This window comes from Penaeus monodon, chromosome 9 (genome assembly GCF_015228065.2).
Source record: "Penaeus monodon isolate SGIC_2016 chromosome 9, NSTDA_Pmon_1, whole genome shotgun sequence".
NCBI lineage: Eukaryota > Metazoa > Arthropoda > Malacostraca > Decapoda > Penaeidae > Penaeus > Penaeus monodon.
Window position 1 is genome coordinate 10,498,452 of NC_051394.1, and position 18,589 is coordinate 10,517,040.

General features: G+C 41.5%; 1 protein-coding gene across 2 annotated transcripts in view; it reads left to right on the plus strand.

The window, feature by feature from the left end:
* LOC119576960 (guanine nucleotide-binding protein G(o) subunit alpha) overlaps positions 1–18,338 on the plus strand; it is a 146,628-nt gene extending 128,290 nt beyond the window's left edge. For both annotated transcript variants that reach the window (XM_037924616.1, XM_037924615.1), the window contains exons 4-8: positions 1,724–1,884; positions 9,845–9,973; positions 12,679–12,808; positions 13,302–13,455; positions 14,584–18,338. In XM_037924616.1, the coding sequence (XP_037780544.1) occupies positions 1,724–1,884; positions 9,845–9,973; positions 12,679–12,808; positions 13,302–13,455; positions 14,584–14,771 (762 nt within the window). In that variant the 3' untranslated portion in view covers positions 14,772–18,338. The remainder of the gene's footprint in view (positions 1–1,723; positions 1,885–9,844; positions 9,974–12,678; positions 12,809–13,301; positions 13,456–14,583) is intronic.
* Positions 18,339–18,589: the final 251 nt, after the last annotated feature.

Sequence of the window (18,589 nt, forward strand, 5' to 3'; positions counted from 1 at the left end):
GGAGCACCCAAGCCCAAACGCAGCATACTTTACCCGCTCGTTTCTTACCACCAGACTAACTTTTGTAATGGCCAAAGTTCAGAAATGGTGGGGCATTAACAACCCCCTTTATCTACTTTCTTGGGGGTTAATGGCGAACAAACACAAGGAACGTAAGCGTGTTAGTTGCCCGCGTGTGCGTAGTCGCTTGTTCGTAAATATTAATGAAGGGCGGCGATAAATCGGCCCCACTTTTCCGGCGTGCGAATAGGCGGGAGCGAGGAGAGCGGGTTCAGCCGTCGCCAAAGGCATGTCTAAAGAACGTTGTGAATGCATTGGCCAATTGCAAGAACCAGTTGTTGTGTGTTCAGGCCGTTCGATGTTAAAGACGTCTGCTTGGCCTAGCATAACGCGCGCGTGCGAGGGAACACGCACACCCACATGTATTCACACACGCTAACGAACGCACATACATATACACGCGCAAACGCACACGCACACGCATATGCGCACGATCGCACGCACGCACGCACGCACGCGCGCACTCTGTGTGTGTGCCTGTGTATGTATATGTATATGTATCTTCTCTCTCTCTCTCTCTCTCTCTCTCTCTCTCCTCTCTCTCTCTCTCTCTCTCTCTCTCTCTCTCTCTCTCTCTCTCTCTCTCTCTCTCTCTCTCTCTCTCTCTCTCTCTCTCTCTCTCTCTCTCTCTCTCTCTCTCTCTCTCTCTCTCTCTCTCTCTCTCTCTCTCGTTGTTTACGTATTTTTATACCGTTTAACGTTTTGTTTAACTTTAACTCATAATTTTCGTTACTTCCGGAGCCCATCACGTGTTCGAAATCAATAGCGAATGGCGGAGAAAATAATTCTAATTCTGAGAATCGGCCAAGTATTTCCGAAAGACCAAGAGCCGGGAATCGATCGGTCAAGTCGCCCTTTGTTGCACTGACGGGACCAGAAAGCCCGGGCGAGGACCGGGAGGGAAAGGGGGGGGGGCTATCGTGGGACGGGATACTAAGCCAGAGGCTCCTTGGCCACGGACGCCCTTGCGCTCACTGGACGCCCCTTGCGCTACCCGGAGCCCCTGCGCTACCCGGAGCCCTTGCGCTCAGGAGCCCTGCCTCACCGGACGCCCCTTTGCGCTCACCGACGCCCTCGTCACCCGGACGCCCCTTGCGCTCACTGGACGCCCCTTGCGCTCACCCGGACGCCCCTTGCGCCTACCCGGACGCCCCTTGCGCCTACCCGGACGCCTCTTGCGCTCGCTGGACGCCCCTTGAGTTCGCAGGAAGCCTCCTCAGTCTAGGCTTCTGCGTTAGGAAACCGGCTGCGTGTCTAATTGTCTCGTCATGACAAGTGCCATGAAGAATTTATATTAATGTTTTCTCATTTTTTATGTTAAGGTTGTTACATCGTGATTTGATAATGAAAGAGCTAGTTAATATTTGTTTTTTTTTCTCTCTTTTTTCGTAGTGATTAGATCTGCAGTAAGTGCATGGTGTTGTATAAGTAAGCATGAGTTTTATCATCTAGAAGACTTTTAAAGAATTCCAATTTCCACCCTAGAAAGAAAAGAAAATAAATATTCCAAACTATCTCCCTAAAGAAATTTAAATCGAACTTTTCAAACTACCCCTTTAAAGAAATCTTAAAAAAAAAATAGTTCCAACCTCCTTCCAGAAAAAGCCAGAATCTCACAAGACATCCCACCTTCCCCTAACCGAGCGCCTCCTCTTCCTTTCAGCCCGACGCCAAGATGGTCTTCGATGTCATATCCCGTATGGAGGACACAGAGCCCTTCTCCGAGGAGCTCCTGGCCGCCATGAAGCGTCTGTGGGCCGACACGGGCGTCCAGGAATGTTTCGGCCGTTCCAACGAGTACCAGCTGAACGACTCCGCCAAGTAGTAAGTGTTGGCGTGGGGGGTGTTGCTGGAGGAGGTGTTGTCGGGGAGGGTGTTGGCGAAAGAGGTGTTTCCGGGGAGGGTGTTGCCATGGGAAGTGTTGATATGGTAAGTGTTGCCGTAGAAGTGTTGATATGGTAAGTGTTGCCGTAGAAGTGTTGATATGGTAAGTGTTGCCGTAGAAGTGTTGATGTGGGAGATGTTGCCGGGGTGGGGGGGGTCATGCCGAGGAAGGTATTGACATGGGAAGTGTTGCCGTAGGTGTTGGCATTGAAGGTGTTGCAATAAGAGGTGTTCGCGTGTTTGTTAGGCTATCTTTCATGGGCGGTTCGATGCGCCGAGAATAGATCATTAAGACTTTTACTTGGGCGCTTTGCGTTGCGTTCCCTGTGAGTGCTTTATCAATGTAGAGAGCTTGAAGGTCTGTGCGTGTGCGTGTGCGTGTGCATGTATGTGTGAGGGAGGGGGGGGGGTGTCCGGGGCGCCCTTTCTCGATCAGCACATGGGGACGATCGTAATATTTACAGTACACTTACATATATGAAAGATACTAATCCTAATACTTGTACTACAAACATTAATGATAATGGTAGTGATCATGAAACACCTTTGTCTGAAATCACTGACGTTTAATTCATGGGTATAGTGAATGTGTGAATCCTCGTTAAGCCGTTTTAATAAACAGAGCAACTTTTATCGCATCATACAGTGTTAAGAAACCAACAATTAAAAGTCCTCGCAGCGTTTTACTGTTCGATATATGCAAGCATTCCTAGCAAAAAGCATTATGTGGAACTGTAAACTACCCGCTTACCTGATAGCAACACCTGATATTTGACAAGCTAATATAACGCTAATGAAATGATTTGTCATCAGTTAATGGAGGTTTTTGTCTGGTATGTTTGACCTGCTTACCGGGCTCATGCGAGGCCTCGATGTCGCGTGTGGGAAGGCTCTAGTCCCACCGGCATGAGCGCCTTTATTAATATTCGATGATATTAGACAAAGCCATAAAGTGTAGCCATAAAGCCTGATGGGCTTTTCGGATAAACGAGAACATCTAATAATGTAGGAATGTATAGGGATAGTCTGCTTTTAACAGACTTGCCAGCTAGGGTAGATGACCTTCGACCTTATCGACAGAGGTCATTGACACCGAATGCTGGCGGTGCCTCCGCTAAACGTGACGATAGCTCCAGGCTCTGAACACTTGGAAGGCTGAAAAAAAAGAAAAAGAAAAAAAGCTCGTCTAAGCAAAGTCGCCAATGGTGAAGGCGACGTGCACTTCGAGAGGCCTTTGTTGAATGGACTGCCTCGCGCCACCCAGGCCGGAGTGCCAAAGCCTCCGGGGTTCTGTCACGACGAAGCGCCACTTTGTTGTGTGGGCTTGGAAGTGTTCCAGGCCTGGCACTCGACCAGCTACGCACAGGCGGGCCCGTGTTGGTCTCCCTCAATAGCCAGGGGGGGGGGGGGGGCGTGGATCGCTGACGGATCCCTCGCCGGCGATGGAGAGTGGCGTGTGATCCTAATCGAGGAGGAAACTGCTGGCCCTATAAACTCGAGTCGGAGTCCGTGGGAGGCTCTTTAAGAGTCTGGGCTTCGTAATTGCACTGTTGCCGGGCTGCAATAACCCAGCGGTAGCAATTAGGTTTCGATGGCGGTGCAGCATGAGAGCCCCGTGTCTAGTTCCTCGTCGATGGCAGAAAGCTCACTCCTTGTCTTGAAAACTGGACGAAAGCAATTTACCATGTGCTTTTAGGTTTCGGTTCCGGAAAAGTGTGGGCCCGGGAGATAAAAGTCTTCATTTCGGGCGCCGGATTTGAGCTCCTTTTTGTTCATCTCGCCCGTTAGGTCAGTCTTTCGCTGAAATGCTTTTTTTTTTTCATTCAGTTGCGTCCCGGTAGCTATTTAACACAGCATTCCTTTCTCTTTCTTTTCATCTTTGGATATAGAATACATATTTTTATCTGGATTATTACTTGAACTAGGAAAAAAAGAGTCGATTATTTAACCTCTAATATGTTTCAGCCTTGCTTATAAGTTAAGACAAAATAATTTTTAACTTATTGTAACCAAACCCAGCGTAACCGGCAATTTTGATAACATCGCTAAATATCAAATTTGGTAAAATCGTATATTATCTCTTCTCATTCGATATATGCAAGCATTCCTAGCAAAAAGCATTATGTGGAACTGTAAACTACCCGCTTACCTGATTGCAACACCTGATATTTGACAAGCTAATATAACGCTAATGAAATGATTTGTCATCAGTTAATGGAGGTTTTTGTCTGGTATGTTTGACCTGCTTACCGGGCTCATGCGAGGCCTCGATGTCGCGTGTGGGAAGGCTCTAGTCCCACCGGCATGAGCGCCTTTATTAATATTCGATGATATTAGACAAAGCCATAAAGTGTAGCCATAAAGCCTGATGGGCTTTTCGGATAAACGAGAACATCTAATAATGTAGGAATGTATAGGGATAGTCTGCTTTTAACAGACTTGCCAGCTAGGGTAGATGACCTTCGACCTTATCGACAGAGGTCATTGACACCGAATGCTGGCGGTGCCTCCGCTAAACGTGACGATAGCTCCAGGCTCTGAACACTTGGAAGGCTGAAAAAAAAGAAAAAGAAAAAAAGCTCGTCTAAGCAAAGTCGCCAATGGTGAAGGCGACGTGCACTTCGAGAGGCCTTTGTTGAATGGACTGCCTCGCGCCACCCAGGCCGGAGTGCCAAAGCCTCCGGGGTTCTGTCACGACGAAGCGCCACTTTGTTGTGTGGGCTTGGAAGTGTTCCAGGCCTGGCACTCGACCAGCTACGCACAGGCGGGCCCGTGGTTCTCTCCCTCAATAGCCAGGGGGGGGGGGGGGCGTGGATCGCTGACGGATCCCTCGCCGGCGATGGAGAGTGGCGTGTGATCCTAATCGAGGAGGAAACTGCTGGCCCTATAAACTTGAGTCGGAGTCCGTGGGAGGCTCTTTAAGAGTCTGGGCTTCGTAATTGCACTGTTGCCGGGCTGCAATAACCCAGCGGTAGCAATTAGGTTTCGATGGCGGTGCAGCATGAGAGCCCCGTGTCTAGTCCCGCGTCGATGGCAGAAAGCTCACTCCTTGTCTTGAAAACTGGACGAAAGCAATTTACCATGTCTTCATTTCGGGCGCCGGATTTGAGCTCCTCTTTGTTCATCTCGCCCGTTAGGTCAGTCTTTCGCTGGAATGCTTTTTTTTTTTTCATTCAGTTGCGTCCCGGTAGCTATTTTACACAGCATTCCTTTCTCTTTCTTTTCATCTTTGGATATAAAATACATATTTTTATCTGGATTATTACTTGAACTAGGAAAAAAGAGTCGATTATTTAACCTCTAATATGTTTCAGCCTTGCTTATAAGTTAAGACAAAATAATTTTTAACTTATTGTAACCAAACCCATCATAACTTAGCGTAACCGGCAATTTTGATAACATCGCTAAATATCAAATTTGGTAAAATCGTATATTATCTCTTCTCATTCTGGCATATTTTTTTCATTTTTGATTGTTAGTTGTTTAAGATATTTATTGTATTTGTTTATTTATTAATCACTATTTTTTGGCTATAGAGGAGATAAAGTGTCCACTCGGATTACAGGCACAGAATTTCATGGTGCTTTATTTCGCTACCTCTCGTTTATTAATCCCTTTTGCCTCACCGCACTCACATCTCATTATGTCCGCGGTTATTTGTTTCTTATCCTCTCGTTATCCTCATTTTGTGTATTTTTCCCGAAACGCCATGGTGGTCTGTGAGCAGATTTGTAGTTTCAGTCTCCGCCACCAGAGCGGCGCTTCGGCATCTCGGAGTACTCGATTCTTTGCTTTCTCTTTTGAATCGGAATTGTTTTGTTTTTTTCAGCTTCTCTCATTTCTCTCTCTATTTCTCTTTCTTCTCTTCGTTCTCTTTTCTTTCTTTCCTATTTTCTCCCCTTTTCCCTCCCTCCTCGTTCTCTCTCTCTCTCTCTCTCTCTCTCTCTCTCTCTCTCTCTTCTCTCTCCTCTCTCTCTCTCTCTCTCTCTCTCTCTCTCTCTCTCTCTCTCCCTCCCCCTCCCCTCCCCCTCCCTCCCTCCCCTCCCTCCCTCCCCTCCCTCCCCTCCCTCCCTCCCTCCCTCTCTTCTGTGTCTCCCCTCTTTTTTCTGCTCATCTCTCCTCTCTCTCCTCCCCTTCCCTAGCCTCGCTCTCTCTCTCTCCCATTTTCTCTTTTTTCAGATTCTTTTTCATTTTCTCGTCATCCCTCCCACCGTTCCTCCCATATCTCCCTCTCTCTTCCTTTCTCTCTCCTCTCTCTCCCTCTCCTCTCTCCCTCTCCTCTCTTCCTCTCTCTTCCCTCTCCTTCTCTCTTCATCTCTCTTCCCGCTCTCTTCCTCCTTACCTCGTCTGCCTGTCTCTTTGTATCTGTCCTCTCTCCCACATTTTCTTTCTGCGTCTTCCTTTCCCCCTTCTTCCTCTTCCTTATTCTTTCCCTCCTCTTCCTCTTTCTCTCCCTCTTCTCCTCTTTCCTCCCCTTCCATCTCTATTCTCTATCTATCCTCCTGCCCATTTGTACATGCATCTGTCTGTCGATCTATCTATTTATAATCTGTAATTTCCCCATTTCCTTTTTATCTTTCTCTCTGCCTCAAATAGCTATAAATAGAACAAACCTAAATTGACATAAATAGACAAATTAGTAAAACCAGGAAACACACTTCCTAGAAAGCCTACGGTATTTGCTCGTCGTATTTAACTAACAAAAGATGCATTATTTTATATCCTCTGTTGTACTAGGAGATATAGTCTTGTTATTCCCGCACTGTCTAATTTGGTATAATGTTGTAACTGTGTCTGAAATGTACTAAAGGTTTTCCACGCTTGTGGAGTTGGTCGAGATGCAAAATGAACGAAACAATACCGATACTTGTTCTGAGTTTTTCCGAGCTTCCGTTCTTCCTCTCTATCTACTCTCTGTCTTACTCTTAGGTTCTTCCCTCTCTTCCCCCCTTTCTTCCCCCTATACCCTCCTTCCTCCCTCCCCTCTCACTTACACACTCTCACTCTCTCACTCTCTCTCGCTCTCTCTCTCCTCTCTCTCTCTCTCTCCCTCCCTCCCTCTCCCTCCCTCCCTCCCTCTCCTTTCTCTCACTCTCTCTTCTCTCTCTTCTCTCTTCTCTCTTCTCACGCTCATTATCTTTAGGTCGCTCACACTCATCACGTCATCAATCTATTTTTATGCGAAATTAGAGAAGAGCGATCTCGCGGGAATGACAAGATGGCAATTTCAGTTGATTTGCGAAACTTGAAAATTACCGACTTCAGAGAAAATTGAGTGGAGAAAGTTGTGTGTGGGGAGCAGCAATATGTCCCTGGAAGAGATTATTTTAAGAAGACGCGTGTGAAAATTTTTTTGTTTGTGTCTCGATACTTCGCACATTATTTTCCCCCGGAATCAAATGCGTTATCGTTATGTACTTTCCCCGTGACGTATACAATTATTATTATTATTATTTTTTTAGGGTTTATTAGGGTTTTATTCCATCGTGTGAAGCTTGGTTGGGGAGTGAGAGAGCTGCGTGTGTGTAGATATTTTTGAATTTCTTTATTTAATCATGCGGTGCGACCCTGAAATCGCACTTAATTGAATTAGTGAATGAAGTTGGGTATTGATTAAAAGAACCCAGCTCGTAAGCCTCTTGCCAGTGCAAGAGCGAGATAACGAACTCGGATTTTGCCATTTCTTCTGATAGAACGCGTTTCCCGGATGTCGGACGCCACTACCTTCAGAATGTATCAGGCCGCGTGAATGACGTCACATATTTGTGGTTCGCATCGCCTGTGTATATGTGGTTCGCGCGTGACGTCACACCCGGGGAAAGGAGAGGGGGGAGGCGTGTTGACGTTTCGCGGCGAAAAGAGGAATGAAAGGGACCAGAGCTCGAGTTGCCGCATGTTCGGATAATTTATCCAGCGGGGAATGGTTTCGGCACAAAGGGAAAGTGGTCGATAGTGGGAGTGTTGTGGCGGGCGGCCGAGAGCACTGCATAAATGCTTGTCGGGAGTTTGAAAGAGTGTGTGAAAGCGTGATAGTGTGAAGGTTTCGGGAGAGGTGTGTGGGCGTGTTGGGAGAGAGGGAGAGAGTCGGCCGGGGGCGGTAATGGTGCTGTCCTGCGTCTGCTTGGCACAGTGCCCACCGCTGCCGTGGCGCTCTGGAAAACCACTGAGGGCGGTGGGGGGAGGAGGGGGGGTTACCCTCGGCTGACAGAGGGTGTAGCACATATGCTGGCGGTCTCTCTCCCCTAAATGAAATTGGAGAGGCACAAGAGAGGCTTTTTTCGTCGGCACCACACTCTTGAAGATGCTGGAACAGTAGGGGGGTATATTTTGATTCTGCTGTTATTTTATTATTTTCCTACTGCTCTCTTCTTCATCCCTTCCATTCTCTCTCACTCACTCACCCACTTTCACTCCTCTCTCTCTCTCATTCACCCCCACTCTTACTTTCTTTATCATTCACTCTCACTCACTTTCTCACTCACTCTCACTCACTTTCTCACTCTCACTCACTTTCTGGTTCTTACTCACTCACTTTCTCACTCTTTCACTCTCACTCATTCACTTTCTCACCCTCACTCACTCTAACGCTCTCACTCGCTCTTTCTCTCTCTTCTCTTTTTCTCTCCCTTTCTCTCTTTTCTCTCCCTTTCTCTCTTTTCCCTCCCTTTCTCTTTTCTCTCTCTTTCTCTTTCTCCCTTTCTATCTCCCTCTCTCCCCCTCTCCCTTTCTCTCTCCCTTTCTCTTCCTCTCCCTCCCTTTCCCTCACCCTCAACCTCACCCTCACCCTCACCCTCACCTACGTTCGCGCTGTCTCTCACTCTCACTCCCACTCTCATGAATATACTCATTAAGTCTAGGGCCCCACACGTAGAGTTAGAGGCAAGGGAAACTTGAGCCAGATGAAAGTAGTCGAAAAAAAACATTAAAATATACTGGACCCTCTATCTGCGGTGTCGACACGTGGCCATGCATTTTCCACGGCCTGTTTTTTTTTTTTTTTCTCCTTCTCTTTGCCCTCTCTCCCTTATTGCTCCAGCCAGTCTTCCCTTCCTTACTGTCGAATTCTCCCCCTGTGTTCTTTTTTACCCATTTTTACTCATTTCTACCCCGTTTTTTTTAACTAATTTTCATTCGTCATTGCAGCGTGCCCTCATATCATCGTATCATCTCTCTTTTTTTTTTTTACTCTTTATTTTCGTTTTCTATCTCATCCGTTTCTCCAGCATCATTACTTCCCTCATCTCTCCTTTTTCTTGTGCATGTTCTCATCCTCCTTATGTTATTTCCTTCCCTCCGTACATTTTCTCATCTCCTTAATTGCCTCGATAAGTTTGTTAGCCGCGAGAGTAAGAAAAGGGAAGGGAGAGAGGAATGGGGGATGGAGAGAGGAAGGGGGAGGGAGAGAGGAAGGGGGAAGGGAAGCAGGAGTTGCCAGAGAGAAAATGACTACCAATGTCCTGTAATTCTAAACTGGTAGTGATCTTTGAAAATGGACTCTTCCTGTTGTAGTTCCCTTGATTTCTCACATATTAACGGGATGTGTAACGGGAATAAATCTATTTTAGATTATGTGGGCGAAATCTGGTTAGATTATCTGTTAGTTTTCGGCGAATAGATTAGCAAATCCCGTTCTGGTACCGCGAAATACAGATAGGAGGAAAATTGTAGTGGTGTTATATATTTTTGGTTTCTTTGTGAAAATGGAAATCATAGTTAGTTGGTTTTATTATGTATACATGCCTTCCGCCTTTTGCACATACGACTTGCATTTTTCCTCATCATTAACAGTTTTAGAGGAACATATTTTGCTCATCAACTCCTCTCACATGCTTACTCTTGTTCCATTTCTCAATCATTCCTTAGTGCCAAGTTCCTCCATTTATTATATTCCTTCCTACAGTTTCTTGGACGATCTGGACCGCCTGGGAGCTAAGGACTATCAGCCAACCGAACAAGATATCCTACGAACTCGCGTCAAGACCACTGGTATCGTCGAGGTCCACTTCTCTTTCAAGAACCTTAACTTTAAGTAAGTACCTTTGCCGGATTTTCCGCCACTCGGTAGTGAAACGAGGGTTGGAAGTAACATTATGCGATAAGTCAAAGAAGTGATATGCATAGGTAACCTCTGTGTGCTCAGAAGATAAGAGTTTTAAGCGATGGCGATGGCGTAACATGTTGTATAGCAAAGTAAACAGTGTTGTCAGCTTGGGCTGTTAGTGAAGTGTGGGTAGAAAGTCCACAGAGTTTTACCCGTTGGCCGACATCGCTACCGCTTTTGAAATGATTTTTGTAGTTGTATGACATGTTTCATCATGGCTGCTGTGCTTAAGATATATTAAATGTTTTGTATGTTTGCTTATCTGTATTTGTTTTTGGATTCATATTTTTCTTCTGTTCGTTTGTATGTATACCATAGTTTTTCTGTGTGTTTACCAGTGGTTCCCAAACTTTTCTCTGTGATAGCACCCTAAGCTCACTAAACTTCACTGTTCCAAGAAGTACTAGAAGTGGAAGCGAAATAAATGTAGGCTATATGTTCAATTGTCAAACACAATAATTACCAGATTAATGAGAGTGATTTGGGATTTAGATATGAAATTTAGTTTACTACAGAATCTTGGGGCACCCCAAGTTTAAGAACTACTGGTATGGATACTCATTTGGGTGTGACAATCATGTGGATTCATGCTTGTAAACACACACTTGCTTCACACTGTTAAATTCCATATGATGAATCACCAAGATGGTCTGGCATGATGGTATTGATTTTCAATGGCTGTCAAATTGTTAAATGGTGTGAAGGTACAAATGCCAGTGCATTTTATTAAATCACAGATGATATACAGTAATACAATCTCCTACTGACTAGATTGCAATTTATTTGTTGGCATCCATAATTTGTTAAATATCAAGAGCTTCCCCCATTTATCAAGCAAGCTTGATATGTAAATAGGTACTAGCCTAGAAGAATGTGAATAACCTATGCAATGTAGATTGTCAAAGAAATATGTTATTACTTAGGAAATGGAAACCAACTATATTGTCTGCTTGCATAATTTATCACCAGCTGTAGTGATAGGTTTATTGCATATCATCTACTATACACTTTTGCTTGAGAATATTATTTAAACATTTTATTGGTAGATAGATAAATTGATATATACATACATACATATGTGCATATGTATGTACATAAATGAATAGAAAAATAGGAGAATAAATTGATTGATATGTTTGAGTTGGTTGTTTTATATATGTAGTAAATAGTATCTGTTTATATCCATGTACAATTGATAAGAACTTTGTGTTGTAAGCTCATAAGAACAGTTGATTTTTATGAGAATTTTTATTATATTTTTTCTTTAAATGTTCCTACTGAGATAAGGTGTTCAGTAACTTTTAGGTGACAAAGTTGTATACATTTTAAATACATTTATGTGTATGATTATTTAGGAGTCACAGACTTTTACATCATTTAAAAAGAAAAGTATTTTTTATATTTTCCATAGACAACCACTTTAAATGGGTAAAAAGGATTAACAAATACAATTTGATAAACAAATGAATGGAAATTACCCATTCATGGTTATGGTATCAAAATTTGTATTTGAATATTTTACTGATATGCAGTGATGAATAAAACAATAGCTAGAGAGTGCATGGGTTCCTATGCAAATAAATTTCACACAGTCCTAATATCATGAACCTTTCCATCGAATGTTATTGGATAGAGGATCAGTTGTCAATATTTTCTCTTTTACTTGGACATGTTGATTTGAATATCAGTTTTTATCTATTGCTGTACTGCTTTTCTCTTTCTCTCCCTTCCTCCCTCCCTCTCTCCTCTCTCCCTTTCTCCCTCTCTCTTCCACAATCTCTCTCTCTCTCTCTCTCTCTCTCTCTTTCTCTCTCTCTCTCTCTCTCTCTCTCTCTCTCTCTCTCTCTCTCTCTCTCTCTCTCTCTCTCTCTCTCTCCCCTTTCCCTCCTACCCTCCTTCCCCATTCCTTCCCTCTTTCTCTCTTCCTCTACCTTTACTTTCCTCTCTCTCCAACTTTCCCTTTTCTTCCCTTCTCCCTTTCCCTTTCTCTCTCTCCACCTCCTTCTTTCCCTTTCTCTCTCTTCACTTCTTCCTTTCCCTCTCTTCTCTCTTTCCTTCCTCTCTATGTTCATCCAATATCTTTCCCAAAGACTGTCACTCCTCATTCCTGTGATTGTTATGTAATGTACATTTTAACCCAGTGCCGACGTGCATGGCATGTACATAGATGCCATGCCCACTGTGTTTACTTTATTGTTTTTACACATAAATGGCTACACTTGTACCAAGTCACTTCACAAAAAATAAATAAAATAAAATAAAATAAATAAATAAATAGATGAATAAATAAAAAATGAGCACAACATTTTCCATAGCAGCATTGGGTTAAGTTAAGTGTGTTTGGACAAGCATCATCTTTTATTTTTTATTAATATGGATTTTTTTGTTAGAGAACATTATACATTCAAAGCAAAAATGTTGGTGAAAAATAAGAAGCACAGAATCCTATGTTTTCCCTGCTTTTAGCTTACTTTGGACAGCTGTGCCTCTTCATAAGTGAACAATTCTTTAGCTCACATAACATAGAGGAAACTCAACAGCTAAAGAAATGGGTGCATACCACCTGGTAACTGGGTCAAGATAAAAGTGTATGATAAGAGGAACAATGTCCTTAATTACATCCTTTTTTCCAGGTTATTTGATGTAGGAGGACAGCGCTCTGAACGAAAGAAGTGGATTCACTGTTTTGAAGATGTGACAGCCATTATCTTCTGTGTGGCCATGTCAGAATACGATCAAGTGCTGCATGAAGACGAGACTACGGTGAGGCTCTCCGACTCTGTTGAAGAGATTTTGTAATAAGGCTCTTTCTTCCCCCCTTCTCTTCCTCCTCTCCCTCTGTGATTCCTCTTCTCTTTCTTTGTCACTGTCCTCTGACCTTCATCCCTTCTTGTTTCCTTCCCTCCAGTCTCTTCCTTATTCTTATTCTTCTCTTCTCCCACCTTCCTTCCTTCCTTCCTTTCTGTCTTCTTTTTCAATCTATTAATTTTCATGCTTAGCTGAGCCATATTTCCATGCTGTATATCTGTAGTCCTAAGATTCTCGTTTGCTGATTTGAAATTAAGGCAAGTGACTAATAAGCTTCATATTGGTAATTATTCATGACTAAATAAGTAGTGATTGCACCATCTTACTCAGATATTCTAATTAGTGAAAAATAAAGTTATGATTTTATTAATTAAATTTTCATGAAAGATCTGATGATGTTGTATATATAATCAACAAATATACTGAACCTATTTCTCACCTCTTCCAGAATCGCATGCAAGAATCTCTTAAGTTATTTGACTCCATCTGCAACAACAAATGGTTTGGGGATACTTCTATTATTCTGTTCCTAAACAAGAAAGATCTTTTTGAAGAGAAGATAAAGAAGAGTCCACTTACCATATGTTTCCAAGAATATTCAGGTAAGGTTAAGCTGGTCTTTCATGATTTTAGAAAAGTTTTGGGTACTATTTTTATTGTAGGTTGCATTTTGCAGTGTAGAGAATAATAATAATAGTGTGCATTGGATTTTTTTTCCAATGTACAGATGGATAAAGTTAGAAAAGCTATAATATGATATAATATTAGACATGGGTGTACTTTGATAATTAGTGCCTAAGAAATGGATAATGTTTAATTTTGGAAATTAGTTTTATGATGAAGATAGCACTGGAAATGGATTGAAATCTATCAGATACATATTAACCCTTTCTCGACGGGTATTCATAGTGGCCCGGGCCATGCTGCCGGGGGCTTATATCGTCGCCCTAGCATGCGCGACCACTTATGCCAAATACCAGCATCCCTTGCCGTTTCTTCGTAATACTACGAGCATATGTTGTATTTTCAGTTTTCATTATTATCTAAAGTCTGTAATTGCCATAATTCCTGATAAATCAAGACTAAAGGATATTTTTATTGTTATATAGACTCCATATTTGATCATTATTTGGTCTATAGTCTGAATGAAATAAGCAGTGTGTGGCATCATGGAGTTGAAATAGTTTTTTTTTTTTTTTTTTTTTTTTTTTTTTAATAGTAAAGTGTTAAAAACGACTTAATCACACTGTCAGTGGCAGAAAAATAATATTTTGCTGTGATTGTAAAAAAAAAAAATAACTCATGGCATGTCCATACATACACTATGGTATGTACATAAATGCCCCCCCCGCAGATAATCCAGCCATGCCATGGCATGTGCATACATGCCACCCGTTGGCAAAGGGTTAATCTTGTGCTTACCTTAAGATATGAACTCACATTGAAACCTAGAAATAGGTTTATATTATGCCCATACGGTATTATGAATTCATCAAGCAGATTATATAAAAGCTCTCACCCATCACAAACTTCATGAAGGATTATAGGGTATGTCATTTCAACATAGATAATCCAAAAATTAATAATGTTTAGGTGATAGAACCTGCCAACTTTTTCATAAAAATGAACCATTCTGAGTTGCATAATTATTTTAGATGAAATTGTAAGTGGTAACATACAAATGCATATAAGCAGATCAAAATGACTGATACATTGTTTTTCCCTTCCAGGTGCCCAAGAGTATGGTGAAGCAGCTGCTTACATCCAAGCCCAGTTTGAAGCAAAGAACAAATCAACGTCCAAAGAGATCTACTGTCACATGACTTGCGCAACAGATACCACTAACATTCAGTTTGTATTTGATGCAGTAACAGATGTGATCATAGCAAACAACCTACGTGGATGTGGCCTCTACTAAGTTGCACCGCCTCATCTAGATTGTGTGTTCAGTGTAGAGAAAGATGGTACAGTCGTGGTCTAGCCTCCCACTCCAGATAATAATCTTGCCTCTCTTGCAAGGAATTAGTCAGGAGAATTGGCTAGTTGTACCTTGTACACCATTATCTCCTCTCCCTTTGGAGAGTTCTAGGCCGAGAATGGCACTGTCCTGAAGTTTTATCATACGTGTTCATGGTGCGGTCATTGTCATACAGGAACGGATGCCATTAAAGTGATTTCTAGGTGCATAACTGACACAGACCGCTTTGGCCTTTGTAGCCACCCATTTCTAGATCATGGAAGAATTGCATGAGTGATTATGAATTGAGCTTGTTAAAGACTTTCCAGCCAACCCCACTTGTCTTGTATAGTACCAAGTTTAATTATCACTTCCTTACCAAATGAAGCCTTACAGTTCTCGTTATCTGGTACAAGTTCGATAAAAAACAAATGTTGATGATTTTGAATCAGAAGGAAAAGCTTAAATTACTGGTTCATAGAGATGGAACATTAATGATTTTGAATTATTTGGTGCTTTCCATGCACTGATGAAGAAATGTACTCTAGCTTTTGATTGATACCTTGAAGCTTTTGATAACCAAAATAAGACATAGCAGTTACCTACCTTAGTGTCTGAGGGAAATGATATATTTTCCAAACCAGTTATATGTGCAGATGAGACGTGGATATCAATGAGGGCCCAAAACCTTAATAACAAAAATCCATTGAATGGCCAAACATTGGTGGCTTGGAGCAGTGAGTGTCATTCTTTCTAGTCATGTCTTTAATCTTAGTCATTTGTCACAAAAGTAAGTGAGTGGAATACAACAATATATGTACACTGGCAGAGTGTGGTAAGGTGATGTACAGATGTTGCCATTGCTGCTCTATTGTTTTTCTTCTGATATCTTGATTCTAATGGGCCAGGTTTCTAAGATCTCCAATATCAAAAGAGAATGAGAAAAAAAAAAAGTTTTGTTGAATCTGCTCTAACAGCACAGCAGTAAAATTTAGCATAGGATGAAGTTTGGAATGGAGAACATCATCATAAGAAAGATTGAAGTTAATCCACACAGATCTCTCATCATGTAAGACTGTTGGTTTAATAGTGATTATCTTGCACCATTATTCATATCACCTGGTGATTGATACTCCAGCATCCACACTTAACCTCAACGATGGTCAAATGTGTATTCTGTGAGGCATGCTTAGTTTGAATGTTGAAAGTTTACTTGACTGATCTGTTATTTTTAACTGCAAAGAACTTACAATATCTATTTGATGGTATGTACAACATTGCAGTAGTTGTTCATTCATGTTATTAGTAAGAAAAATTTACTGTAGCATATACGAACCAAGTTTGGTAGTTTGTTGTAGGTATTGAGCTGGACTTTGCGAGATTCCTTCTGAAATCCCATCCTCAAAGAAATTCTAAAGCTCTCTAGCCATCCAATTGAACCAACTATCAGACTTGGCTTGGTTTGCATGTATAGGTTTTCACTCATGGAGAAAATTATTTAGTAGCAATTCAATATGAAGTATAAACAGCAATCACAGGTCTTCATTAGAGTGGACAAGCGCAAACCACTGGGTACAAAATGCGACAAAAGGGTTTGTCAGACATGTAAATTAAAAGAGACTTGCCTCTATGTACACTTGACATTATGAACAATCAGAGCATCCTTAGGATTTGTTCTTTAATCAACTTGAACATATATACCACTTTGATTTAGGTTAGGAGAAGTGGTATACAACATCCAAGTTGCTGACTTTGGCCCACGCTTGTATGCATTCCTCAGACTTTTTATCTCCTGTGCTGTGAAAAGATGTAACCATCAGTTCTAATATGAAGAATGTGTCTTCTTATTAATTAAAATTATATCTTAGATGATCAGGAATTGGGACCAGTTTTCTGAAGAATCCCTAACCTCTGAGGTTTATATTTTATTAAAAAACTGAAAAGCTCTAACAACCTTTATTAGCCAGAATCAACAACTTGTGTAACTGGCCAATATGTTGATCTGTAATTAGAGTGCATGGTTCAGTAAGAATTAGGTTTCCTTGACTTGTGAAAAGGAAAACAAATTTTATTAGAGCTATGCCAACTAAAGGTACAGTGATCCACTAAGAAAGTAGACATTGGAATGAACAAGGATCGAGAATGTGTCATGCGATGCCACAATGGTATCAAAGATTATCTGAGACTGGGGCCAACCTTCCTGGTGGTGTTAGATAAGTAATTAATCTATTTGCTGAGCTTGCCCCACTGCCAAGAGAAGAAACTAAAGCATCTGATTCACCAGGGAGCTTCTCCTCAGCCTGATGTACTCTCGTTACTGGCTCTGTTTCATTAAATACTACACAAAGAATGAATGATTACCGCAATTACCATGATTATTTTTTTTGCTACTACATATTTTGACTTTACTTGATGTACCAGATCTCTTGCATAAGCCACCCAAGGAGCAAATATCCAGTCATCTGCATGGTTCATACAGGTAGGGCTCATTTACAGCCTAACTAGGAATATCTGCTTAATTGGAATATATATAATGATTTAAGCACAAAGCACATGCCAAAATACACCCTCTCTCTTGTATGAATTGCATTCTTATAGAGGCATACACACTAAGAAACAAAGTAAAACACACTCACACTCACACTCACACTCACACTCACACTCACACTCACACTCACACTCACACTCACACTCACACTCACACTCACACTCACACTCAAACCCATACCCACACCCACACCCATAGAGTGAGAGAGGCATACATTTCACTTGCACTCACAGCCTATGAAAATTTGCCAAACTTAGAAAAAAGAATTATGATAATTGTAAAGTTCTTCAGTCTTTGATGTCTTACTGTTAGGCTTACAGAAACTGCCCACAAGCCGAGTGTTTCAAAAAAGATTCTGTATCAAAAAATATATAAAAAAATATATGAAAAATAAAAAAAAAGATTGTCAGTATGGTGTTACAATGTAATATCTCTGGGGGTTTAGAAAATTAATCAACACTTCACACTTCCTTGTAATATTTAAGTAGGTCATAAAAGTAACCTATTCTTACTGTTTTGAGATAGTAGTATCAGTATTTCAGAAAAAAAAGAAAAAAAAAATGATTATGCACAAAGAGACCAATATTGAAATATCCCTCATAAATTACAAGCTGCAATGCAGGGAAGGTTCCGAAGATGTCTAGAGTAGACTGCATATCCTTGTGTAATGGTGTCCGATTATCATTGGTATTGTAATGTATATGGTATAAAGCCCCATCCTCTCATGTATGGTATAAAAATGACTGCTCACTTTTGTACAGTGTATTCGCTTCTCTAGCTGGTAATATTAATATTAATTATATTAATGACATATTTACAATTTAAGGAAGAGGAATAGATATCCATAATTGTCTCCTCTGAAGAAGTGTATGTTGGCGAGTAATTGTCAAATTGCCTCTGCCCTGTTGGCTGCTGCCAGGAGGGCGAGGCATTTTTATTTATGACTGACCATTGCTGAATAAATGTAAATTTTATTTGGAGCGTAGAGTTTTTTTCTGCCTTTAATTTTGAAACTGATCATCAATAACAGGTAAGGCAGCCAACCTTAATTTTGTTTTTGTTTTGTTTTTTTGTTTTTTTTGCTTTTAGATATATATTTGTTTGTTTATTTTTTGATTGACTGTTTTTGTTTAGAATTTTTAAGATATATTTCAAAGCAAAGTGAGGGTTCAGAAACTCATCCTTCTCTTCTCCAAAACCACCAGATCATTTGATGACGAAGGACAAGGCT